At 42.6% G+C, this 27,709-nt stretch overlaps 1 protein-coding gene across 3 annotated transcripts; it reads right to left on the reverse strand.

The window, feature by feature from the left end:
* Positions 1–2,014: 2,014 nt before the first annotated feature.
* On the reverse strand, positions 2,015–27,709 carry RBL1 (RB transcriptional corepressor like 1). Of its 3 annotated transcripts, none has more exons than XM_021536628.2 (22): positions 27,557–27,709; positions 27,300–27,433; positions 26,158–26,358; positions 24,782–24,846; positions 24,562–24,690; positions 24,296–24,456; positions 23,587–23,636; positions 21,838–22,021; positions 20,219–20,385; positions 18,226–18,338; positions 17,599–17,702; positions 16,917–17,054; positions 15,183–15,347; positions 14,879–15,014; positions 12,660–12,926; positions 10,395–10,519; positions 8,380–8,556; positions 6,951–7,022; positions 6,682–6,766; positions 4,977–5,143; positions 4,394–4,558; positions 2,015–4,152 (listed from the first exon to the last, which is right to left on the reverse strand). In XM_021536628.2, exons 1-22 carry the CDS (start codon positions 27,686–27,688, stop codon positions 3,982–3,984), a joined length of 3,108 nt encoding a protein of 1,035 aa, XP_021392303.2. In that variant the 5' UTR covers positions 27,689–27,709; the 3' UTR covers positions 2,015–3,981. The 3 variants fall into 3 exon arrangements, with proteins under 3 accessions (XP_021392303.2, XP_021392302.2, XP_077643176.1); XM_021536627.2 differs by having other exon boundaries at positions 10,395–10,573; XM_077787050.1 differs by lacking the exons at positions 20,219–20,385; positions 21,838–22,021; positions 23,587–23,636; ... (4 more) ...; positions 27,300–27,433; positions 27,557–27,709 and adding an exon at positions 18,478–20,212 and having other exon boundaries at positions 10,395–10,573.

A 27,709-nucleotide genomic window follows, 5' to 3' on the forward strand; every position in this document is an offset into this window, starting at 1 on the left:
TGGACAGACTGCTCTTAGGATTTTTCTTTTCAAGGATGCTTTGACAAGAGGGCAGAAAGAGTTCAGTTTTTCCTTTTATGGGACTGCAGTCCCCCCCATTTCCCCCTGGGGCCGAGGGTCCAAGAACAGAGACCTTCTTCTCTTCTAATTCTCTGAAGACGGGGGCACCACCACAAACCTCCCCAACTTTTCTCTGTTTGCTCCATTCCTGTCTTTTCTCAGCTGCTGAAGCAGGTCTCTTGGCTCACCAGCATCCTCCTAAAATACAGTCTCCCTTGGAGGAGAAAATTGGTTCAGTCTATGGCTAACAAGAAAAAGTCCAGCCAAAAGCCCCTCCATCATCTTCCCCCCCCAGTCTTCTTTCCCTAACATCCCAGGTCCCAGGCTGTCTCTCTTCCTCTCTTTCAAGCCGAGGAGGAGTAAAATTTCACAAAGCTTTCCTTTCTCAAGGAAGGGTTAAAAGTCCTGACTCCCTGGCTGGCTCTCTGCCTGGATTTCTCCAGCTCCCATGGCTGGCCACCTTGCTCTCCTCCTTCCCCGTGGTGTACTGCTGCCAAACCGTCGCTGTCTCTTTCTGTCTCGAGACTCTGGGGGGGAACGCAGACATCCCAGATTTCTCCACCCTTCCATCTGCAGGGGCCAGCCCTGTTCAGTCCCTTCAGCCTACCTCAAGCTGGGCCGCATGGCTCCCCTCCCCAACCCAGCCACGGCCGGGCAGGGGAGAGTCTGCACTGCACCCTGACCAGAACCAGAGAGAGAAAGTTCTCCTGGGAATTCTGCTTTTAACCCCTCTGTGTTCTCAGAGGCATGTCCAGTCTTCAATTGGTCACCCCAAGTGTCAATATCCAACCCCAATCACTGACTGGCTTGACCCTCTTCCACAAAAATTCCATTCCGTGTCAAACCACTACAGCCTTACATAATACAGTAACTAATTAACATTGGTTAACGTAATAAAATTACATATACAAGTCACTTATAGATTAGCTGTTATACTACAAGCATCTGATCAGGTTATATTACATGACAGTTTTCATATATTACTCAGCATCCAGCATTGACTACTGTGTTTGTATAAAGCTTATTGTCTTCTCAAGGATTTCCTAAATACTTTAAAGTAACTGAAGTAACTCTGTAATCTGCAGGCCAGGGTTGTCCAGTTCCTGCAAAGGAATAGCATCAAGGATAGCATGTCCTTGTTCCATGAGAAGTTCCTCTACAGGGTGGGGAATGAGATGATCTTGAATGTCCTCTCCAAACCAAGCCATTCTATAATGCTAATTTTTGAGGTGTCTTGTGCAGGACAAAGAGCTGGACTTTGATGATCCCTTTGACCCTTTGTGGGTCGCCTCCAATTTAGAATATTCCATGATTCTGTGATTCTATGAACAACAGATTAGTCTTTTAGAACAAAAGCTCTGGCAACAAAGAAGTCATTACAGCAAAATCTGCACAAATTGTCCTTTTTTCCTTGTAGAGCAGATGAACGAGAGTTCTTTGAAAAGCTGAGTTCATGCCAGCTTTATGCTTACCTGGAGTGACATGACACCAGCTGGTACAGGTCTGAACCTGTCCAAGGCTGGTTCTTAAACACATCTGGGAGGAAGTCAGCCAGGACCAGCACCTGGAGCTCATGCCTGCAGTGCTCAGAGATTAACTAGGAGCCCACAGCTCAGCTTTGCTGGAGTCACACTGGCCTCTGGTGGGCACATCACCTATCACTGCAGGGTTCTCTGCCTCCTGGTGCTTTTCTGGCGACTTCATGCAATGTATTACTCACCTTCTCCCAAAATCTACACCTGACTGAGCACAAACAGTAAAGAAACCTCTGGAGGAAACTTCAGACAAAACACATGAAATGTCATTAATTCAAACAGAAAAAAATATCCCAAATAAATCTGAGGGAGCATAAAAATGATGAAGGTCTTTGATATTACAGAAAATGCAGATAGAAGGTACTATTTAATGAATTGGTACAGCAAAACACCAGGAAATGCAGCAACACAGGTTAAAATACTTTTTAGTTATTTATTATAAAATACAGATTTACATGTGAAGGCACTTTGAAACCGTTACAAAACTTCCATGTAAGCTATTGTTTTAGCCCAAAATAGTTTTTAGATCACCTAAAAAGGTAAAGAATTTTGAACTTCATCTAGTTGTAGTACATTCATTTTCCTATTGAAAAAAATACTACACATAACAACAGTTGAAAAGGATTTTGGCTCCATCAGTTGTCTACTGTCAGAGAAGGCAGTGACAGTGTGGGGAGCAGAGACATCAGGAGATTTGCACATGATATTGAACTAAAACTATGTCAACTAAACTCTCATCATACAATACCATGGAAAGACTGATGCTGTCATGCCTAACCATAAATTTCCTATCCTATTGCAGAAAGGCTGCAATCCTCCACTTTTTATCTCAAAATCTGAAGACAAACATTAAAACTTGAATAAAATTAAAGGAAATTAAATATCTACATGAAACCTATTCCACTGCATGGTCATTTCCTCATACTGCAGCTCTCCCTGGGCAAGAACCTTTTTTTTAAGTAAAAAAGTTTAAAAAAAAAAATCAAATATTCAAGTAGTTAATGACTGAAAACCAAGTTTGTAAACTTTCTACTCCTTGCTGAGTAGTGTCCCTGCAGACCTACACTTAGTAATCAATTTATCTTTCATCACTGCTGGCTAAATTCCTTAGCTGAGGCTACTCAAAATCATGGCAGTGTTCTCCTCTAGAACTGTGGATCTCACAGCACATACTAATCCACCCAGCCAATAAAGGGAACAGAGCCCCTCAACTAAGTCCTATGTAATAGTTTTTTCTTTTTTCTTTTTTTAGTTCAGTTACACAGAAACTGAAAATTACAGTGCTGAGAAGTTTCTCTATGGCTCTAACCTTAAATACAATTATAAAATAAGATCAAACTACTAATTTACAGTAATGAGTAAACCCTGATTTTCTCCATTTTGGTAAAATAGGCCCTACCAAATCCTCAGCATTAAAAACTCAGTCACAAGAATTGGTTGCTGGAATTTATACTTTTCCAGTGAACCCAAGCCTTCTATAATACCTCACACATACATATCTTCTTATGTGATGGGCTTACAGCCGGTGTAGATACTACACATGAGGCTAAAGGTCTTCAGGAAAAAACAAGAGATTCAATTTATTAAATGAATTTGTGCATTTGAACAGCTTTGAGACGACCAAACCCTGTTGATTTGAGCTGAAACTGTATTTCCTTATGGGTGAGCTGCCATGTGTATGAGCAGCATCTAGGGCAGGCTGCTCTGTGGCTTCCAATGTGGTGCACCACTGGCTCAAGAGAAAGGGAATTCAGGCTCACAGAACTGTAGCTCAGTGCTTTACCAGAGTCCAACTTAAGTCACCACTATTTGTATATTTAGATCATTGCCTTTGTTACTGCAAAAGCTGTCAGATACATGTCACAACATACACTTCAACAGAAGTTCTGACAGTTCAAAACTACTCAGCTCTTCCTGAGGCTAAATAATTAATTCTCCTTCCAGTTACTCCACAGTAAAAAAGAATGCTTAAAATTCCACATTCTTTTCAAATAAGGCACTTTGCAAATTTCTTCTCCAAATACCAAAAGCTTGAGGTAACTTCACTGATTTCACTCATTTCTTTATAACTCTTATTCTAATAATAAAACTGGTATTACAAGCTGAGTTACACTCACAACTCATGATGCTCCAAATGAGGTTTGAGAACATCCAATACGGCTTTCACAGAACACTCTTTCGCTAAAACAGCTCAGAGTAAGTTATAGCACAGTGTGGTCTTTGGGCATGAGATCACTGGCATTTCCTACATAACTCTTACTTTTTGCATCCTGTGGAAGTCAGATGAAAGTTCAGCGTTGAAGGAACTTGACAGTTGTCTATATACAAAACCAAGAAATAAATATCCAGCTCCGTAACTTAGAGATCCCACAGAGAACAGAAGATTTTAGTGATTTGCTCTTTCACTGACAACATCCTGCAGACGTTTTAGTAGAACGTCATCATTTTCCTGGCAGAGTCGCTTTGTGGGGGATTCAGTGTCACTGTCAATTGTTATTGCTCGCTTCTTACTCCTGTGTTCATCTTGTTTTATCATATTGTTGATGTCCTTCAAACTCTGTGATCAAGACAAAAATAATGAGTTACTCTGACTCCATTTCATACTTGCAGTATGTCTGAAATATCAGAGAACAACAGGTTATCCTGTACCTCTGAGTGATGGAGTCTACAACCAGAATTCTACCTTTCAGTGCAAAGTGAGAGACTATTCATTATAACACATCAGAACTGCACTAGACCACATCCTAATTAGATGACAACCCTTTCTCAACCACTTTCAGCTTTGTTTTTGTCTCTACCTTGGAAGGGCTGCCATTGAACTTGTAGAGCAGAGCAGTTCGAGGTGTGAGGCAGGTGCCATTCTTGTGAGGTGACACGTACACGGAGTGCTGCTGGGAGATGCGCCGGGGAGACACCGGCTGCTGCCGGATGCTGGGGAATGGCGACAGCGGAGGAGCCTCCATCTGCAAGAGAGGACACGTCTGCACAGCAGCTCAGTCGGAACATCCTGAGAGCAGAAGCTTCACACAAGAGAAGATTAATACACTTCCACGTCTTCTTTAGAATATTTTAACTTGTGGCAGTGAAACAACAGATTAACGACCAAGCAACAGAATTAATCTTCCAGATGCCTTACAAAGACAGTCCACAGGCATTTGAGCAAACAGGTATTGCATTGATGCAAAGAATTTGGAACTGGGTTTGAAAACTGAGCAGCATCTACATTTGTTCTCTTGAAAGGCTGTTAAATCAATTGCTCACACCATTACCTCCAATTATTTGACTTGACCCACACTAGGTGACAAGACAAAGTTATTGACATACATTTAACTGCCAGGAAAAATGATTCTGTGAGTATTAATTCCAAAATACTTTACTTACCACAAGATCCTGGTTTGTGATACCGTACTTCAGTGCAAATGACTTCACTCTTCCTACGTAGACTGCGTTGTAAAATTTAATAAGATCTCCTCTCTCTTCTGTTTTTGACTCACTCAAGTTCTCTGCTGCAGATTGTCCCAAGGAACTGCCAGGTTTCACAGATGAGTCTAACAAAAAGAGAGCTTCAGATTTCAAAACTACAGCATTGGCAAACCAGACACCTCCGAGTTGAACTTATGATGTCGAGCTGGCAAAAACTTGTCCATAAATTGACCCATTAAATACAGGAATTCAAGAAATGTGCTTGAGCCAGGAGCAGGGTGTGCTACAGCTCATTATTAACATAAGGAGGAGCTACCAATTGCTGTGAGCAGGCTTGTGGGTTATGTCTAAAAATGCCAGTATCAACCTTTATTCCAAACTTGGAAATAGCTGTAGCAAGAAACTGTAGCACAACTGACCCCTTCTTCCATGTTTATTTTGAGGAGTGTGGAGAGTGGTACAAAGCCATTACTTTCTCTTAAAACTAAGTTTTAAGCTGTCTGGCAGCTCCCAGCTTTTGGCTTCTCTGAAAGTCTCTTGTGATCAGCTGCAGAAGAAAAACTTGGTGCTCAACTCAGATCTGCAGCAAGGAAGCAATTTGTTCGGGCATATTCTGTTAAGTGGGAAAAGCTGCAGCCACACAGCAAGTGTATTTTTCTTGATGTTTGCTTCCCCCCTAATTAAGCTGAAGTGCTACTGAATACAACTGTCTATGTCTCCTGCCTTCTGCTGCCTGCCAAGTAAAATAGAGCAGCACACAAAGTCTCTGGCAATCAGTGCACTGAGACAAACATCCAAAGCTCCAGTTGACACCCGTAAGTGACTCCTTTGTCCATCTGCCTTCCTTCTCTCACAACACAAGCACAGCTCCTGTGAACTGGCATTCAAAAGACCTGGAGTTAATATTGTGTAAAGGAGACACGAGTCCATAAACTGAAGAAAGTCTAGTAGGAAAAGTCATTGAAGAAGTTTGTAACCATGTATATTTGTCTGACAAAATACCAGAGCCCAGTGTCACTTCAGATACTCCAAGTCATCCAGTAACTGTGGAGGTGTCAGGCAGGATTTAGGTAAGATCAGTACTTTCAATGACCCTGATAGAATCCTCAGCAGGCCTTTAATTTGCACAAAGAACAAACTAAATTCCATGTGTGTCCTGGTTACAGATCTGCTTATGGGTTCATATATGATCTGCTCTGCTTATGGGTTCATACATGGGCTTTTGATCTCTCGCTTTCCTGACACATCACTCAAAACAGGCATAGCACAGTTCTCACACTTTTCTCAAATACTACTCTTATACCTTTTCTTCTCTAACCCAGAGCAAAGAAAGCATTACCTATTTAAAAGAAACCTGAACATAAGAAAATGGTGGTCCTGGGGAGTTAGCATTTTTATTTTCTGAAACAAGTTCTTCCTACTTCAGTCTTCAGAATAGATGATATTAAAAAAAACCCCACCATAATATTCCAGGTACTGTTTATCTTCATTTTTCTTTGTTATCAGAGTTGCTATCCAAGAAGCACTACAGTATCATTGACATACTAAGAAAATAGTTCCACCCAACTCTAAAACTTGCTCCACTTTTTATTACTTGACAGTTCAGTTCTTTAAAAGCCCCAAGTATGTTATTGAAAAGAGCAGATTCCTTTATTGTACTCACCTTCTGTCATCTCCATATCTGGGTTTGCATTTTTGTCCAATGGAACGTCATCAGAAGTACTTCTCAACAAGACACTCCTATAAACCTACAAGACACCAGGGAAAAACACTCTTGTCAAGGAAAGCAAGGAAGTCAGGAGACTAGATGAAATCCATCTGAACAGGAACAAGTACTACACTGCAGAGAATCTGACTTCTCTTATGAGTACAAAGACTTTCAAAAGCTGCTTCTGAGCTTTACAGAAAGTAAAGGCAATGCTATGGACTTACATGGCTGTTTGCCTGTGGCTGATTTCTGTAACTTTTCATTATGTCCTGAAAAGTTCTTTCCTCTTTGGTTACCTGGAAAAGAAAAGGCTATTGAAGACCAAATGCAAGCATGAAGGCTGGGCTGCTTAGGTCCAGTATGTAGCTTTTTGAGGAGTATTACTATGAATACATAATTTAAAAATGTATCTCTAGTGATGAGAGCAAGAAACAGCAAAGATTTTTCTTGTTCAGGAATTCCTTGTTTCTTAGCTACTAAAGCTTTTTGTTGCTTATGATGCTTAGGCATTACTCCTTTCCAGACTTTTCTTCCAGTGACACTTAAAATTAAAGAAAGGAAATATTATTTAGTCCAAAATGTGTTTTCTGAATTTGGAAACTGCATCCCTAACTTTTCTAAACAGAATCCTGAACAAGACATTCGGCAGGTACACACATGCAATTTCACCTTGCTTTTTTTATTCCAAAATAGCTCATTTATTAAAGCACTTTGTTTTTCACCCATACATCTGCAATTTTAAGAGCAGACAAGCAACAGTTTTTGTAGTAGGAGCCAGGAGACAATATATCAATGTCTCTGGCTAAGCTGTCAGGTCTCACACTGCACTGGAGACAGCATTCAATAGTCCACATTATAAAAAACCCAAAACAACTGACAAATTACATGATAAAATACAGAGCACTGACTATTAAATGGCTTTGCTATCAGTATTGACATCAGGTGAGCCTAACCCATGCTGCAGTTAAGAGCACAGGTAGTCACAATTTAAACATTGGTTTCCCTCCACTTCTCTTCATTTGCCCTCAAGAAAAGATAATCCAGCCTCTTGAATTTTGTGTCTGAATTAGGCTTGATGGACACTGTAACCATCAGCTCAAATGTCAGTCAAACCAATAGTCCCGTTTCACAATCCAATTCAATGCCACCTTAAATTAAAGCTGGAAAATGAAGTAAGAAATTAACAGGCAACCACCTCAATTCCTCAGGCTGAATCATCAAAAGCAAAAATGATTTTTTGGGAATAGAAGCCACCTTACATAAATTTGCTCCTGCAAATTTATGCACCTGCCTAATTCTGTAATTGTAATGGAATTTTTAGTTCAGATCGACAGATTGCCAAAATGACAAATGGGACAGAAAACAAATACAGGGCAGTAAGACCATACAGTGCTTCATCTGTGTCAACCAGTGCTCACTGTGAACGCACTCAAAAAGAGAAGAAAAACTCTGTCAAGAATTTCCATCAGCAAGCCATTGAGCTAAGATATGCAAAACAAGGAAAAAACATACTGAGACTTCATCCAATTCTTGGAAGGACCTTCCCCTTCCCTCCAGTAATATTACATTAATTAATCAGTCAAACTGTAAATGCTGAACACACCTGATGTTTTGAACATAAAATTCCATTAATTTCTTAAAACTACATGTTACCTTTGCCATGATATAAAAAGCACAGAGGAGGAGCTGATCCAAATGCCTGTCTTTCATAAGATCGGCACAATGAACCAGTGTGAATTCAAAACATGTCCATATCTTCCTGCGCAAGTCATTGGAAACATCCAGTTTTAAGCACAGATCACGCAGGCGCACACTTGCCAGATGATACACCTGGAAGGAAAAGACATACAGTAAAGAGCGAAGCCAAACAAGCTTATCCTGGCCTGCAGAAATAAAAGACATCAAAGCACAGCTATTACAAAGGGCCACAAAGATGATTAAAGGAACACCTCTCCCATAACAGATGTGGGAGGGTAGGAGTTGTTCAGCCTGGAGAAGAAAAGGCTCCAGAGAGGCCTTAGAGCCTCTTCCACTGCCTAAGGGGGCTCTAGGAGTGCTGGAGAGGGACTTGGAACAAGGGCCTGGAGTGCCAATGGCTTCTCACTGCCAGAGTGAAGTTAGATTGGATATGGGGAGGGAACTCCTCTCTGTGAGGGAGGTGAAGCCCCGGCACAAAGTGCCCAGAGAAGCTGCTGCTGCCTCATTTCTGGAGTGTTCAAGGCCAGACTGGATAGGGTGTGGTCCAGAGGAAAGTGTCCCTGACCATGGCTGGGGGTGGAATGATTTGATCTTTTAGGTCCTTTCCAACCAAAATAATTCTGGAATTTTCAGATTCAAAGACTAAACTGTCCATTCTTCAACTGTTGAATCTCTAACACTTGCAGAAAATCCACCTAAAAATATTATGCCTATAGCTTCTGCACCATATGCCTCACTAACTAATTAGGCACTTTCTTTATGCTGGAAAGACATAAAGGGGTAGTGTCATTTTCACTTGCTCTACTGAACAGGAACAAGAAAAGAAACTAGGAGAAAATTATCATTGTAAGTACAATGATCACTGTAAATGCAAGATCAAAATTTGAAAACAAACACAAGTCAAGGTTTTAGCTCTTCTTCATAACTAAGAGAAATTATGTTGCCTATGACATGGTTAGTCAAAGAGACAGCTACACTTGAAGCTCTCCCCAGCTGAGAGTACAACTTTTAAAATGCAATGTTCCCGACTGGCAAGTAGCTGATCAATTCTTATTCCTTTCTCAGAGATACCTCCTGTCACAAGCAAAATTAAAGAAACAAAAGTTCAGACAAAGGATGTGACTTACAAGTGTTTCCAGAAATTATTTTTTGTATTAAGATGTAACTTAAAGATTGCTCATGGTAGAACTTCTTAAGTTCTATTGTATCTATACAGATATCCTGAAGGGGGAAAACCTCTGAAAACAACTTACCTAGTAAGAAAGTAACAGCAAAGAAAAATCTAATATTTTTGAGAGAGATTAATTTAGGGATATATTATTTGTAGTCATTTAGACCAAATTACCCTGCTTCCTCCAAAGACCCTTCACAAAATTTACACTGAAAATGAAAGCAACTATAAGTCAGTCATCTGAAGTTTCTTTGAAGGACACCCAGTTCTTAACTTAATCTTGCATTATTTCAAACTCATTCTTTCTAACCTTAAGCTACTGTGTTATTCATCATGTAATTTATCACTGTTTTCTGAGCCCCCAGCCCAGCAAGATCAGCACTGCTGGGAGGACTTAAAAGTGGCAAAGGAGCATCTCCAGATGCTGGAGCCACAGCAGCGCAGCTTTGAATGAGCAAGACACAGGAAAACATCTCATGTCAGATCTGTCTAACCCTTGCTAATGTGGAGGCAACCAAAATAGCCAAGACAGGCAAAATCTGAAGTAAAGTATGCCTTTGATATTTATTTATAGAAGCTCGCAATTAAAAAGAAAAAGAAATCTCATGTGTGGAAAGGAGAAAACTGGACTCTCTGCAACACTCAACATCTTTTTCCTTCTTCTTCAAGGTATATAAGAACTGCATGTGCCAAGCTTAAGGCATATGAAGAATGAAGGTAATGGGAGCTGCATAGACAGGCAGGCTCCAGCAAGGCCACGAGAATAAGTACAGCACCCCTTCTGAGTAAGGACACTCACCTTCCTGTAGAACAGTGCCAAGGAGCCCGTTCTCTTTGGTTTGCTGGCCGCTGGCAGCTGCACTTCTTGTGCTTGATTCCCAGGAGGGTGGCAGGGAGCCTGAGCATCCAGTTTACATGGCTGGCCTAAATTAATTGAAATGGGGATCAAGGTGATTCTACCCATGTCATTTGCAATACCTGGAGAGGATACACATACCCAGAAATAAACTGGTTGCTCTCCTTATGATGCAGAGTCAAACAGCAAACCAAACTAATTTATGAACATTTGATACTGAAGACATCTCATCCTCTGTACTACAGTCTAAAAAGACTCTGACTCTCAGAGTTTTCAGAAATAGTAAAAATTACATTTCTGGTAAGGTTTAAAGGGAGAATCTGAATATGAATGATCTTTTCTAAAGGTTGTCTTAAAGTACGAAGTTTTCAAGCAATCACAATTTCTGTACTTGGTTTTCCACTCTATTAGGGGAAGGTGGAATTATTTTTTTTTATTATTCTTATTCTGCAAAACTGGCAGCATATCCTATACAGTCCTCATTAGTTTCCTAAGTAATCAAATTATCTTGCTGAAAATCTCCTTAAACATGAGCAGCGCAGAATTTTTATTTTAATCTTTAACTATAGACCCGATTTTTAAATTAAGAAATGGCTATAAACTCATTGCTCATGTATAATTTTCAGAAATATTCAAGTATCACCCAACTTCCACAAAACAGAAGTCTCACCGTATTTTGCTAAAGTTAGCACGTAACTCTTATTGAGAAGTTCCAGAGCCTTTTGAGATTTTAACAGACAAATTGCAGTAAATCATTAATGGAACTGAAAACCAAAATACTGCTTAATGTGTGACGTATAACTGGAAGAAGCACAAACATGATCTTTTCTTCAAGAGGAGAAATCTTCAGTGTGTTTGCCAGGGATCAGATGTCTCCAAGGATGTAATGTCTATATAAACTTAACCTTTTTTGTTGCTCTTGGAGCTTAGGATTGCTCCTTTTGTTTTCTTTCTCTCAGAGAATTTTCTCCCATAAATTTCTAAGAGACAAAACCAACAGACCGGTACTAAAGAGAGACAAAAGAAGTTGCCACAGCTCAAGGTAAGGGTTTGGCTGGCTACTATCTTTACCTGGAGCTTTTTCTCTTTGGAAGGGAAAAGATACCTCGAAATTTTGGCCAGGTAGTGAGAGGCTGGGCTGAGCTCCTCGCCTTCCCCTGCTGTTGGGTTCAGAGGAGGATGGTCCAAGTGCTGTTTACTGGGGGGAGTTCACTGCTGCTGCAAGAGCCCAGCCCTGTCCTGCTTCTGTGCCATGAGTGAGCGACTGCTCATGAGAGCAGCCCCTGAACTGGGACTTCATTGGCACCCTGCCTCATTGGAAAGGGCCGCTGCCATCTCTTCGCGTGCCTCAGGGGAAAACACCAGGATCCCGACCCCCAGCCCCTGCCAGAGGATGCCTTTTCCCGGCTGTGTGAGGCAGCTGCTGCAGACACGACCCCCACCTGCTCCTGCCGTTCTTTTGCCACTGCTCTGAATTTCTGCTACGCTACAGTCCCGCACCCCTGCCTGCTGGGACGCCCCGCACCTCTGGAGTTTCTGCTACATCTCATTTATTACTCTGAGATCTGCTCGCCTCGGCTGTTCCAGCTGCTTCCGAGGTTCCCGCTGCAGCCGGAGGAGCAGCGAGAGCGGCTGTCCCTGAGGGCTCCAAAGGAAGCCCCTTCTCCATCCCTTCCGCCAGCCCGCCGCCATTGCCGTGCGCAGAGAGGCGGCCGAGCTGCGCCACAGCGCCCCCTGCAGCCGCGGGGGAATCATCGCCCCGCCCTGCCCGGCCGGCAGCCAGCGGCGCCCCTGCTGGCTGTGCCCGGAACTGCGCCGCAGGGGAAGGGGCTGAGCCGGGAGAAGGCTGGCGCCGGGTCTCTGCCTCTGCTCGCTGTCGCTGCCGGGCTTGGTGTTTGTTTGCCTGGCTATGCACACACACGCTAGGAACGAACTGCTATTCCTTTGCCCGTATCTTTGCCTGAATGCCTCCTAATTACAAAGTTATAATCATTAGGAGGGAAGGGGCTCATGTTCTCCATTCCAAGGGAGGTTCCCGTCTTCCTTGGCAGACACCTGTCCTTCAAACCAGGACAGCTGTTGTTGAGAAATTAACTGTTTTTTCAGAAAGAAAAAGCAACACACTTTCAAAATGCATGGTTGGCCTAAGCATAACTTAAGACTAAAGAAAACATCCTAGTAGAGAAGAAAAACAGCAGGAATTCCTACCATGAAGTGGAATAGTGACCTTCTGTCCTGCTTTTCCTGGTCCTGTAGTGGTTGTCATGGTCAGCACTGTCTGGGCAGGAGACACTGACATGTTTTCAGCACCAATGCTTGATGTCGGAGCAATTGTCAGCTTAGTTCCTTTTGTTAAGATTTTTTCCATACGGATTTCTTTGGGGCTGTCATCACCAAAGAGCCTTCTCTTAGCACCTCCAGCTGTAGGAGAACTGTAGCGCTCATGAACGGAGATTGGAGACAATGGCTGCATGTCTGGCATGTCAAGGAAGAAAAAATAAACCCAACAAAACCTTAACAACAGCAGCTTAATGGAAATACTTCTGCAGAGAATGGGAAAGGATATCTTCCAACTACACCAGCAGAGATCACTTACAGCTCAGGCCTGCTCTCAGAGTTCACTGTTCTGAGGTGATAAGAACAAGATCTGTAGTCTGACTGACTCATTTTGCAGTCACCCCAGACAGCGCAGTTCTGCCATCAGGTATCACATGGAAGCTGAGCTGCCACTCAAATCCACAGATACTGAGGAACACACAGGATCACAGGTACTTATTCCAGTCAGCCTAGCAATTAGGAATATTTGCAAGCGTTTCTCCTGTGAAGACATTTCTCTACAGGAACCCTGACCACACCCCTTGGACGTGCTATCTTCCCTATGTTCTCACTTTCAAACTCTCTCTAAACTGCTCCTAGTCAGGTGACTCTGCCCCCACATAGCCCCAGTTCCTCTCAGGCTTTTCCGCTGCTTTCAAACATTTACTCCAGTAATAAGCCTGAAGTACACAGCACTAATGTACCAGGCTTCTGTTCACAGGGTTTTTGCACTTCTGCTGCAGTCTGTGACAATAACAGTGACAAGAATTTCCTATTTTCCATGAATCAAATTATCTGGATAACTGGCCAAGATTGATTGGAGACTGCGGGGATTGAGAGACACGGACCATGCTATGCAAGCAAAGCCCATTTACTACATTAGTCACCAGTATTTATAGTTCTCTAAGTTCTGTACAAAATTTTACACTCAGACCCCTTTGCCCCTGTTCCTGTAGCAACACAGTCTTTTCACTTATCAGGTCCCTGTTACATTCCTTTGCACCAGCAATGCCCTTGTTACATCTTCTCTCCTCAGAGCAGTCAGAGTCCAGACATGGTATCTTCACTTTTGATTTTGCCTTCTCTCTCCCATGGCTTCCCCTATACCAGGGCCAGAAGGTTGGAAGTGCTACCCAGCTCAGCTTCTGTAGCTGTCTGATCTTCCACAGGAAGCCTTACTTATAACTCTGCCAAGATGATTCTCTTGGTACCAAAGACAAATAAACATTTCCTATCCCCACCATCCTCCCAACTGAATTTAGGAGAAGCCTCCAGTACCAGATTCTCAAATATGAAGCTGTGTCTTGCACAACCTTCCTCCCCATATATAAAACACCATCTCCAATCTGGCTCCTCTTCCATCAGTGAACCTTAACACAGAAACTGCTTGTACATCTCCTTCCTGAAGAGTATTTAAAAAAACACCAAACAGCCTTGTTTGTTGCCAGACAAACACCGAAGGAGACAACATTACACAACCCACCAGTCCATGGAGCATGTGCAAGAACCTATGGACCACTGTCTGCAATACAACAAAAGCAGGAATTCCTAACTAGAGAAGCATGCAAAGGAAACAACAGTGCTGGCACTGCTTCTGCACCCTCACTGTCAGGAAACAGTTCTGTGTGAGATCCAGGAAACTGCACAGAGCAGCTTCAGAGAACAGAACACTGTAGGCAAAGCATTATCCTCCAGCCCTGCACAAAAACAGTTCTGTAGGAAGTGGGAGTAAGTGTAGCTCTGTCACTGTATCTAAAAAAGTGTCACCTAAACTCCAGTCAAACTCACTGACCATAAACTAATAGGAAGCAAAAAAAACCTGGAAAATTTTGAACATGAATGGACAGTGATTAGATGACAGCTCACCTCAGAGTAAGGTCACCCTGGCATTAAGCCAGCAGCAAAATCTGCTCCAGTCCAGAATGGAAGCACTGTCTGCTGCCAATGAGTCACAGAACTGGTTTGATGGGGCGCATTTAGACCTTCTCTTGATCAAATAAACTTCACAATTCTGAACTCAATCCAGATTCAAGGTTGCTTTTTGCAATTACAAAGTGTAACCCCCTCCCCAAATTCACACATTCAAATAATATCAGAAGCCTTGAACTTACCTCGTCTTAAACTCCCACCAAGATCTGTTCGAACCTCTTTCACTCGAGGATGAATTATGGGAGATAATGGCATCATGGGCAAGTGCCCAAACCCACTTCCTCCATTGCTGGCCTCAAAATTACTGGGAAATATTACCTGAGAAATAAAAAATGTCAGTATAAGATAAGAAATTAATTTCCCTTCTTTGTGACAATCTACAGAAGATTTTCTGCAGTAATAATATCATTTGAACAGTTTTCTGTGTAAAACAACAAGTGAGAAAAAGAACATGAATTTCCTAGTAACAGGAATGAGATCACATACTTCTTCACAGGTTGGGACTTTGTTTTCTGAGGCCTCAAGTGCATTCCAGAGTGCTGAGTGCCGAGTCCAGGCCAGATTCTCCAGGATCTGTTCCTCAATGCTATTGAGGTGCTTCACCATGTCTCTGGAAAGTCCTTCCTCAGACCGAATCAGCACTTCAATAACCTGATGGCAGTGACACACACACACACACAGAGCAATGTCACATTGCTCATGTTTAACACCATCTAACTGCTGTTTATTTCAGGCTCCTGTTTAAAACGTCAACACAGAATTGCTCCAGTCTCCTCACATCTTCATCTTCCCCAACCCTCTTATGATCCCTTTTTGTTTAACCCCCTTTCCCAAAGCAACCTGGGGGCTGGAAGATGACAGCAGATATGCCATCAGTGCAGAACAATCCACTCCATGGGTTTTTAGGGCCCTCTCTCACCCCTGCTAATTGTGCACAAGTGAAAGCACTGGGCACACGCAGCACTGACCTGGGACATGTGATCAGGTATAGCTGCTCAGCAGGGGATGTGACAGCCCCAGCATTTTGGCTCTTGTAAACAAGCAGCCCGTAACACAAGGAGCTGAAAACCACTGCTTTAAAGTTTCATTTAAGAAGCACTCAGAACCCTTAACATGGATGAACGGGGGTTGAACAGAGCTGACTGCAGTATCATATTCCAGCACAAGATCCACCCTGTGTTACTCCTGTCAGAGGAGCATTCAGCCTGTTTTGCTAAAGCTCTAGAGATGGAAATGCCATAAAAGTTCCCTGGAAGACCTATTGATATGTTTGGTTATTCCTGCTACAGAAGCTACACCCAGAGAACAAAGTTACAAATGTCACAAATCTCTCTTGTGTGAGACCTTTGCAATGGCAATTTTTGTCCAAACAAGAGTGCTGCAAGAATATACACTGAATAGCTGAGAAAATTCAAATCATAAATCTGTTCCACAAAGCTGGATGAGCACCAGTTTGGATGGAGCCTACCATCAGCCACAGCAATATTGACAGATTTGTTACAGCTCCAGTACTGCCCTACAGCTGAGGAGTAAAGGAAAAAGGAAGGACAGATAATGAACCAACTTCCTCAAAGGCTTCCATATTTTGGTTGCTGTCATCTAAACAGAACTACTTGATTTATTCAGAACTAACCCCAGTTAGGTTATCTGGTAGGTATCCAGCAAAAACTGCAGGGGTATGGATAGGTGATAAAAGGATGGAAATAAACAAAAATCAAGTTACACTGGAAGTGGGGAAAATGTGGTTAAATGAAGAGCAAAACCAGAGAAAACCCTGGAAAAGATATTCTATGTTTTGTTACATAAAGGAAAAGCCCCCAAACTTAGCAAAGCAAGCCTGTGATAAGTAGTAGCAGCCAAAAGCTACATTTCAGATCTGAAGCTATTTTAGAACTACATTGTAGTCAATACATATAAATATCAACAAAAAATATGCTTGAAGGCTTTAGCCCAGTAAAAGTTGATCTGCAGTATGTTACAGATCAGTGCACTTTACAAAATGGGGTTTTTACTTTATATTTCAGCTTCAGCTCTGGCATTACACCTTCCAAATAATACACTTCAGGACAGTCAGAATTTAGAACAGGCCTAATGCACAGTTAATATCAGTCCTTGTCTTACCTGACTCCCTAGGGAGGAAGAGCATCATCCTCTATGACTCTCAATCCAGTAACATAACATTTTTAATACAGATGCTGTCCTAAGCCAGTGTTTATTTACCTTATAGAAATAGAATGGCCTGAGGTCAAGAACTTCAATGATCCAGGGGAAGGTGCGAGGGGAGCTGTAAGCGAAGAGCACAATCTCCAAACAGCAGGCGAGGAGGGAGCGGTGAAAGAGATCCTGTTCCAGGAGAGCCTGGAGAGAGCACACAATGGCACTAGCCTCAGACTTGGGAAACAGAAGTTGGAATTTTGTGGCACTAACACTACACAGCTTATTGTTGGAAAGAAGCTGGCTTCTTCTCCCATCCACAACCTCCATTGTGCAGGGAAGCTGGGGAGAACAGAAGTAGAGTAACAACACCAAAACTATCACATTTTGCATGCTATGGACAAATGAACTGGCCTCCTTGCTGTGCAACATAAAGCAGAGCAAACGTAGTGCTGTCTAACATGAAGTATTAGTACTGTTCATTGGGTAAAAAAGATAATAAAAGTTATCTGTCCATAAAGTTGTAATTCTTGAAGGCAACACAAATTCAAATGTTTAGTTATGATAGTTATACTGGTTTAAATAGTAGAAGAAATATACATTTTGGCAGCTCCCATACATTTCCCCCTTTTAGTATTAACAACATACATAGAGTGCTTTACAGTGCTTTGTTCTGGAAGCGCCTGAAGATAAGCTCCAAGAAACAGTTTCAAAAAGTGTTCTAATCTTTCACTGGTTCTTTACTTACAGTCAAATCCTTCCCTTGCAGTCTCCGTGTTTCTTGCACCATTATAGTCTCCAAGATTTTATAGTACAAAATCTCTGCCAGTTTTAATCTGTTTACAGCAAAATCTGAAATTTAAAATCAACAGAGATTAAGTCCAATGCCACTGGCACAAACAGGGTTAAAACTAAACTAAGCAGCACCTGTTCTCATCCAAAACAATAGTTCATGTGAGTACATACATATTTTGCAAACAGAAAAAAACGTTCAGAAACCCACTAGTCTCAGGTACAGCATGAAAATCCCTAAGTATTTGAAAGGATTATTTATTATAATATTTCTTGTGATGTAATTTTGCAATAATAATTTTCCTATTTGCTTTCAATTTCCTTTAAATTATAAAGCTAAAAAGAATGCAAGTTTCTACTTATTAAGAGTTGCTTTTCCATGATTTCTTGGTTATCCCAGTTTGAACTAAAGCCTTGGGTTTACTTTGCCATAAACTTATTTTTTACAGTGTACTGCTTAACAGCAGCAGTTTTCTGCTTGGGTGTATCCTGGGATAAAACAAACTCCACTATATGAAATACAGAAAACAGTATAGGTATGCATTCTGTTTGCCCTGGTTTAGCATTTTGAAACACCCCATACCTATGTGAGATCCTGGCTGCTCATCTGTTGACTGAGTGTAGCTGCAACAGAAGGTCTCACCAATTTCCTTTACTCTGCTCATGATGCTTTCCAAGGGGCTGCGGGCACAAGACCTGAAGCCAAAAGCAAAGAAAGCCTTGTTTATATAAATTAATATCCAGTTTAAAAATAAACATCAAGAAACAACAACAACCATACAACCAAAATAAAAGGATAAGCCAATTACACCAAGCATTCCTCATCAGCACAAACCTTTATTACACAGAGAGAGGAAAACATATTGGGTCCTCTCTTCCTAACAGGGCCAGGGCTGATATGCAGATCTTGGAACAAATGCAGGAGAAAGCAAGAACCACAGCAGCACAGTGAGGAGAAAGATGAACCTGCCAGGAGTAAGGATACTACAACAAGCAACCAACCAACCAAAGGCACCCACGACACTACACAGGCCAGGCTCAGTTTGAGGCAGCACAGAAAAGCTTAGAGGGAAGAGGCAGCAGCATCTTCCCATTTCCTACCAAGACTGGGAGAACTGATGAACTCCACATTGTCACTGCCATAAAAAATAGCCATAGTATCTCTGGCTGGAGGTGCTCTTTCTGAATGCTTCTGAATTTTCCAGCAACTCTGTTTTAGAGGACAGTGGCCCGTGGCTGGTGTCAAATTAAGACACTAAATTACTCTGAAAAGCCAGAACTAAAATCAGCTATGGTTTTTCTTTGAACAAAGCCTTCTAATTAACTTCAAAGCTTTTCCATGTAATTTTAATTTGAAAAAGAAAATACTGAAAAGCTGTGTAATATTCTACTGTGTAGAATATTACACAGTCCCAACTATAGTTTCTCCATTTCTTCCACAGACACTGTATATATACCCAAGTGCTTGCTGAACTCACATCCAGGATCAGCAAAGTACTCACCACAGCTCTCGCCACAGGCTTACGTTAATTCTTGTTCCCATTTTAATATTTACCTCTCACTTGACAGTCTGGTTTAATATTTGGAACAAACACATGTCTTATCAGAGATTACAGACACATTAATGTCTTAATTGTACAGTATAAATAGTATCAGTCCTTATATAAAGACAATCATAGAAACATTCAAAACAAATACATCCCACATAGCACAGTTGTAAACCTTTAGGAACTAGCGCTAGCAAAACTTTCAAATATACATAACTCCACAGATAAGAACAGTAAGTAATATTTTTACCTGTTTATGATGGTTACTTTAAAAGAAACATTGCTTCTGGACTTCAAATATTAAGTACTAATACTAAATGTCTATTTTGATTCAAAAAATACATCTGGAGACACCATAACACAGCAGGACCTTAACTTGGAAAGATATTAGGCAAATATCCAGCATCTTTACAGGTATTTACTATTCAATTACTGCTTTTTATGAGCTATGCTCAGGGAAGAAGGCAGTAATCTGAAGTGTGCTCAGAGAACAACCACCAGAACATCCTGAGTGGGTGCTGCTGCTATTCCAGGTCAGCACTGACAGTGACCACGGTCACTGCAAGGCTCATCCTCGTGCCATGGGGCAAGACCAACACACCCTACAGTAGAGTGAAGGAAAAATGAACAACCTGTAGGCTGCTCTTAGTTTTATCTTCCCAGCCTGAGGGTGAAGACTGTAGCTTGTTCACCTGAACAAGCCCTTCTCCAAAACCTCTGCCAACATGGTTACCACATTGATAAGTACTTGTTTAAAACAAACAAAAAATGCATTTGGCTTTCAATCAGACAGACAAATCAGCACCAGCAAAAGCTGAAGCTCCATTAACACAATGGTGGTGACAAGTCAGATGGGGGGGTGGGGGGGTGGTGTGTGTGTGTTCAGCCATCCTTCTCCAGATAAAATCATCATGCAAAGAAGATCCTTCAACAAGACATAATACAGAAACACAGACCAAAATATTCTGCCCCAAAAGCCGAAAGATGAGTTTCTGTGTCAATGAAAGCAGCTGAAGTGGACATACTCACTCAAAAATAGCTGTAAGTTGTTCACTTGGTGCATTTTTCAACCCAGCCACGATGCTCTGCAAACGGCTCACGCTCTGTGTGGCTGAAGCCACAGGAGTGATAGCAGTTTCCTTTTCTCGCAGGTATCTTCTCCCAGTCAGTGGAGTTGAAGGTGCAAACGACCTTTTCTGTCAAAGAAAAATAATAAATAGAAATCAGCCAACAAAACTGTTTTAATTACCTTCCAAATGAGCATATCCTGCAAAATTCCTTCAAAGATTAAAATTACACCCCTAGTACAACCACGTGAAGGCTTCACTTGTGAGCTCAGAAGTGACTAAAAATGAGCCAAAGTTTCCCCAGGATTCTATAAATATAAAATATAACAAATCTTCAAGCAGCCAAAAATTAACTCAAAGGGATCTTACAACTAAAACACAGTAAAACAAGACCTGAAATCTTAAAAGCTGTAAATTTTTAGGCTCATTTGAACATTGGAAATACAGGGCAAGGAAGAGAAGCACATGCTTCCATTCTCAGTCCCTGACTGCATTAGCCAGGTGACACAAGGAGTGGGTGGCAGAGCTGCCCAGGAGAGGCTCACAGGAGAACATTCCTTGGGAAATGGGCCTCCCTTCACCCTCCATCTAAAGGATGAAGTGGCACTGAGTAGATGGAGCTGTGTGGACTGCACTTACCTATTTGTATCCTGCTCTCTGGAAGTAATACAGTCATATTTTTGGATTTAATTATCTGAACTGACAACATTCTGAAGGTACAAGGCAAATAGTGAGAAAAAGTGAAGCCTGCAGTCATTGTGCATAAACATTATTATACAACAGAAACAGAAGCTCAGAATTAATAAAACCCATTCCAAACTCCCGTCTTTAATTTGCCTGAATATGGAATACACTTATATTTGGGAGAAAAAGCTAAGACATATGATTCATTTACACTTGCACCAGCATCTTAGAATAAGAATTTTTTATTTTTCTAATTGAAATGAAAATCAAATAGCATATGGTTCTTACACGCAGCCAATACTATTTTCCCCCTTATCCAAGATTAAAAAGTAATCAAGCAACTGTTTTCCTGCATGTCAACTTCATTAAATACATTTTACATTTTTAACCACAGTGAAACATTAACTCTGTTTATAAGCTACATTTTGTAATGAAGAGAGACTTTGCTGAGGCGTATGCATGAATCTTACATTCCATAGAAGAGCAGGAAAGTTGACTTTTCCTTTCCTAAGACAGGAAACAGTGGGAAAATTAATTCAGTGTCAAGATTTTGTGGTATGATTATGGGGTATAAATGAAGCTTGATCAAAACTAAGACCTACATGTGTAGGAATTAATTACTTAGGGAATCAATTACTTATTGATTTTTCTGGCACAAAACCAAACTATACACATGAAAGTGTACACATTCTGTTTAAGGAATAGTTCTTTTAAAAATTCCACAGGAAAAAAGATACCATTTTTTCTCCTTATAGCAAGACAGCACTGAAGCTTGTGTTCACCATCTTCCTCTCAGGAAGAAGAAATTTCAAGTCACCTCAATGATTCAAAGAGTGAATAAGGGCAAGAAAACTTGAAGGAGATCTTCAAGTGAGTTTGCCATGCTAAATGAATCACCTTTTCAAAATGCTGCTGCAGATGACACTCCATGTGAGTTCTTGCTGCTGTTTTCTCTCCTGGCACATCTGCAGGGAATTTTCGAGTGCCAATTTCTTCTTCAGCATCAGCTCCCAGGAAAACTCTCTCATCAAAGTCACCCACAGTCAGAACATACTCTTCATACTCTTTATTCAGTGCTTTGCTGAAAGAGAAGCCCAGGTTTGATACCAAAGGTTTAACTGTTGAAGAAACAAAGAAGGTGCCCCAGGAGTGCAGGTACAGCCCCAAACCAACACAGGGCCAGAGTTTCATGCTCTGGACAGCAGTGCTGCTCCCAACCTCCCTGAGCAACCTGACCCCGTCATCCCTGCCTGCCCTTGGACCCAAAACCTCTCCAGGATCACTGCAGGAATCAGTCTTCTACCAGCATAAACCAATCTGGAAGTGCTCAACTGGTCAGAGGTTAAATCTGTGCACCAGGGAGAACTGCACCAAACTCACTCTGCTGCATTTCTGGGTTTGCCACTCTGTAGCCCATAATTTTCCCAATGGTGCAGAGGAGGGGAAAGTGTGGAGTTGTCTACCAGGGTTTTTTTTGTAAAACCACCACTGACTTGTGATATCAAACAAATCCTTCAGCAAACCCAGATGGAAATCCCACCAAGGTTGCAAGGCTTGCAAACATATACTTGGGAAGTAGAAAGAAACTTCGCAATGAAAATCAGAAATGGCTTGAATCAATAATCCTGCCTGCAGTTGGGTCAGGAATGCAGTTCCAGCATGTATAATAATGCAATACAACAATGTATTCACAACACAATAAACTCTGTGATCCCACAGGAAACCTGACTGTATCACAGGTTCAGCTGCCCCATGTCTTTTAGGAAAATGTAAAGGTCTATGTAAAGTTGGAGAAAAAAAACCCCAGAGATGCTTACAAGAGTCTTTGAGATGTCAGACTACTTGCAAAAGAACAGGGACTACTGTATCATTCCATATAACAATGTTACTAAAGGAATACTAGTAATTCTTAAAGTATAAATACTAGGAGAAATTCAATGTTCAAAGAAATAAGTTTATATCTAAATTGAGATGTTTTCTACGTTGTTAGAACAATTGAGTCTGTGCTCAAAATTCCCAAAGCAAACCAACAAGTCAAAAGCTCACAAACAAAAGGCAGAAACAAATTAATAGGTATTTTTACAAAAGGCAAAAAAAAATGACAAGGATTTTTTATAGTTTGCATTAAGTAGCTTTCAGGAGTGAATTCATAGTTTCTGAAACAACTACACTTCCGTCCCACAGAAATTGTTCACGTCCTTTTTGTGGTTTTGCAATTGTTGCTTTGTTTCCTTTTGAATCCATCTGCTGTATGCACTGATTTATACACTCAATTAGAAATAGAGAAATAAATTTAGAGATTTCCCTACTTGGGAATAATATGTGTGTAGAAACGTATCTGTAACCTTCAGAGCCAAAGTTTTAGTTTGCATTATATTATTCAAAGATTACAGTTGCCAGAGAATCAGTGCAAGCACCAAAAAAACAGATATCAAGAAAAAAATCTCTGCAGCTTGAACCCCTGACATTGGCTACACCTCTGATCCAGACAGTGTTTCAGCCAGAGAGCAGCTTTGGTGGTCAAATAATCAAATCCCATTACACATGGCAAGACAAAGGAATAGGAAAGCAGAGATTCAGTACACAAAGGCAGGTGCTTTAGACATGAACCAAGCCCTATCAACAAGAACAAAAGCTGTAACTTACCTATTCTCTGTAAAGTTGCAAAGATCCAAGAGACAATCTCCTTTTAAGATCTAAGAATAAAAAGCAGAAGTATCTTAGATAATAAAATCAAAACAGTTTCAAGTGTGAGAACATGATGGTTTTAGTCAAAAGGAAAATGAGATTTAGGTGTATAACTGGACTCTTTTTTTTTTTTTACCTAGACCAAAGGGCTACAGTGCCATTACCAAGACAGAGCCCAACTGGATCCAAGCTCCAGACAAATTCACTGCTCAGAGCCAGCCCTGCAATGCGACATCTGCTCACTGCTGGCTTAGGGACTGACTTGATGAGCAACTACAAAGAAGCTTCCACAGAGCTTGGAAAACATTTCCAGGATCAGAACTAGACAGGACAATTTATACGTGTGCAACCTCAACCCCTCCTTCTAAAGCATTTTGCTCAACTTCTGTTTCAGCTTTTTTTGCCTGAAGAAAACACCATCCTTTATGATTCAGTTTCACACTGCCAAGAAAGGAAAGATTCTTCAGTGACATAAAAAGCTGAAACAGATGAGACATTACAGCACACAGCATTAAAAGTATGAGGCAATTCTGCTCCTGCTAAAATGCAAAGAAAACCTGAGCCAGCCCAAGTTCCTTTGCTCTCCCCTGTGGAACCTGCATGGCTTAAATGATCTTGAGACCACCACGGAGCATCACCAAGTGCTCATAAAACTCGCAAGATGTACCTTCCTATCAAACAGCTTTGCAATGTATGGTTTGAAGTAGTGCTCCTTTATGCCTTTCGCTTCCACAAGGAGCCCGTCATGCAGCTCGCAGAGCATGGCAATGATGCAGGGAGGATCCTCGGAGGCTTTGATCTCCAGAGTGTGGAATTCCACTGGTAAGCCTGGGAACCAGGAGGAAGGGGGAAGACAACCAACCTTCAACTTCATTTCAAATGAGCCAAGAGAACAAAGCACAGTTGATTGTAAATAATCTATCCCCACCCTACCTTTAAATGACGGATTTAGCAAATCTCTTCTGTTTGGACACAGAAGGGCATTGGCAAAAATCAGGTCCAAGCAGCACAGAAGTAAATGATACGAATTTACTAAATCATCTCCAATCATACGGAAATTACCTTTAAGAGACAGTACATCATGTCAAGCAACACAACAGAAGGTCACAGCTGGGAACGTGTACAAACCATGCAGGCAAAGCAAGCAGCTTACCCTTAGTGTACACAAAGAGAGTCCAGCAGAAGTTGAAGAGATCTTTGACGCTGCACGGCACCCGTCTGTCAACAAGAGAAATAGGGGGAGAAGTTACTCTTCAGTTCCAGGAAGCCAAACCTTGTTCTACAGTTCAAATTTCATTCCATTTCCCTGCTTAAAACAACAGCTGGAGCTGCTGTCACAATTCCACACTAAGGCATAGTCTAAGCTACATGTCCCAAGTTCAGTTCTCACTGCCTGACAATGCCTGACCTTGCTCCACAGAGTGTCCTGCACACACCCACAACTTCTTAACCCTGTTCCCAAGCCAAAGGCTGCTTCTGGCTTCTGACCCTGCCACACTATTCTGCTGGTGTTGTACCTCCCACAGAACCCTCCTATGGGTGGGGAGGTGACAAAGGCTATATGTATTTTCCAGTGATGGCTTTTCCATTAGCCATTCCTTTGGAACAGGCAATTGTAGCTTGTACTACAACTCAGCTGCTGACTCCTGTTTGGAGCAGAACTATCCAAGCCCATGGAGCTGGAAGACCAAGGAAGACATGACTCAACCCACAGAGCAGCCAAAGCTGTGGTGGCACCAACCAACACTGCTCTGAGAAAGGAACACCAACAAAGCAGCCATCAGAGCACCTCCCCCTGCACTCTGCCTGTGGATGTGGAGCTACACTGGAGCACTGCACCAGAACAATGATCCCCCCTCACATCCAGAGAACCCACATGAACTGATAAAAACACCTTGCAGATCCACAGCTTGGCTCCCTCATCACGAAGGTTATAATCTCACTACAAAGCTGTCCCAGCCAGATATTCTTGCAGGGAGTATGGACAAGCTCCTTTCCGTAAGGCAGACATTCCATGTGTGCATTGAAGATGACACCACATGTTCCCAAATTTCTCAAAGAAATGAGCACATCAGCTGTAACTTCCCCCCATTTGGTGTTTCCACTCATCTGGCAACCACGGCAAACACCTGGCAGCATGGAGGTCACAGAATGTGACAGCCCTCGAGCAGACGGATCATGGTGTCACACCAACCTCCTGCCAGCACTGTGCCAAGACAGAACACTGCTGTGCTACTTCAGCTATTGCTGCTAAATGTTTGAAGTGTTGATCTCACTGCACCTTGGAGCTAACCTACCTCAGGGTACCTCTCCCCACCACACCCTGACACTCTCACTGTGGGACAGCTCCTGTGTTACAGCAGCTGCATATGCAGCTGACCTGAGCTGCACCCACCGGGCTCAGGGGTGGTTCTGCGCTGGCTGCATTTCAAAGTCAAAGAGACCCCATCACTCTGGAAATTAATTTTCGTAAACTTATATTGGGTATAACTCTTTCCAGGGAAAAATCACATCAAATCTAAAAAATACCTCTGCTTCCTGCTTCGATGTGGTTTGGAACTTTCTTCATAAGGGTTTTGAAATATATCAAAAAATATTGGTTCAAACTTTTTGAAAATCACAGTTGACACTTCAAAATTTCTCTCCAGCCTCTCAACTCGCTCTCGGAATTCCTGGGGCAGGTTTGACATGTCCATCCACTTCTTCATTTTGCTAAAAAACTGAATTAAACTTAAAAGAAAGAAGAAAAGTCTGTTTTCAGCTTTAACTAACTTCCATTCTAAAATTTTAAAAAATCAAAGTGCAACATATTTGCTCCTTTAAAAACTGACATAATTACTATGTAGGTTTACAATTTATTTTGATAAGACTTCCAAACTGCGTGTTATCAGCTTTTTGCCTTTTATCACTCTGGGGTTTCTCCTTGACCTTCTTTAACGCACGGGAACGTTAACTCGATGTGGAGGCTGTCAGCGTGGCTGTGTGGAGCAGGGCAGTGGTGAACAGCAAAATGCAGGCACAGCTCTGTGAGTGTTGAGGCAGAGGTAGGAGAGGGAACAGAACAAGCCAAGAGTCAATGCCCGTCAAAGTTACCTGCACAAAAACCTGACAGCTGGGGATGTAAATAACTGACAACTCCTCCAGCAGCTCAGCAGAGAGTGGGGTCTTTAAATGGAATGAGCAACATTCCGGGCTCCATGTGCCCAGTTCAGAACGCCAGTGACAGGGCAGCTGCTGCTGGGGCCGTGCGGAAGGTGAGTTCTGTGATCACCTGTGCTGTGTTCCCAGAAAAACCAGCGTCTGCCAGCACTCCATCGAGATTTGGCCTGAATCCTGAGTCAGGCACACGTTGTACCGGGATGGCACGCGCCTAAATGTTTGTGGTAAAATTAACTACGGAGAGAAACAACTGGCGTGTGTAGAACGGCTGCTGGTTCGACATAGGTGGTTTCCTAAAGGCTTGAAGTTGGAAATTACGCATTTCAATCTAATTTCCATCTGTAACAAAAGCGGACTTACTGCTTTAACCTCGCCGTGGCTGGCAGCGCTGGGAGCGCAGGCGAGGCTCCCGGACTAGCGGCTCTGGCAGGGCAGGGCAGGGCAGGGCAGGGCACTCCCGGCGCCGAGTGCTCGGCCCCAGCCGGGCCCGGCCCGGCAGGCGGGGCGCTCACCTGAGGCGTGCGGAGCGCAGGATGCGGGTCAGGGAGACGCCGTTCCCCTCCATCGGGCTGCTCCCCACCGTGGGCACGCGGCTCCGCCGGCAGGCGACGTACAGCGCGCAGGCCAACCAGTGCAGCGCTTCGCCCTGCGGGCACGGGCGCCGCGGTCACCGGGGCAGCGCCGCGGTCACCGGGGCAGCGCCGCGCCCCTCAGGCTCGGCCGGAGCGGGACCGCGTCCGCCCGGCCGGCCCCACCCGGCCCCGCTCACCTCCAGGCTGTAGGTGCCCCGCAGCGCCGTGAAGTCGCGCAGCGCCTCGGCCGCGCTCGCCGCGTCCAGGTTGAGCTCCCGGCAGAGCCGCTCCACGGCAGCGCCGGGATCGGCGGCCGCCGGGCGGGACATGGCGGCGGAGCGCGCGCCAAA

Source organism: Lonchura striata, chromosome 17 (assembly GCF_046129695.1).
Source record: "Lonchura striata isolate bLonStr1 chromosome 17, bLonStr1.mat, whole genome shotgun sequence".
Classification (NCBI taxonomy): domain Eukaryota; kingdom Metazoa; phylum Chordata; class Aves; order Passeriformes; family Estrildidae; genus Lonchura; species Lonchura striata.

Coding starts and splice junctions, on each gene's coding strand:
- RBL1 (XM_021536627.2), bottom strand. CDS start 27,688: ATGTCCCGCCCGGCGGCCGCCGATCCCGGCGCTGCCGTGGAGCGGCTC. Junction 26,359..27,299: donor CTGCGCTCCGCACGCCTCAG/GTGAGCGCCCCG, acceptor CTTTCTTTTAAG/TTTAATTCAGTTTTTTAGCA. Junction 15,015..15,182: donor AAGTCCCAACCTGTGAAGAA/GTATGTGATCTC, acceptor TTTATTTCTCAG/GTAATATTTCCCAGTAATTT.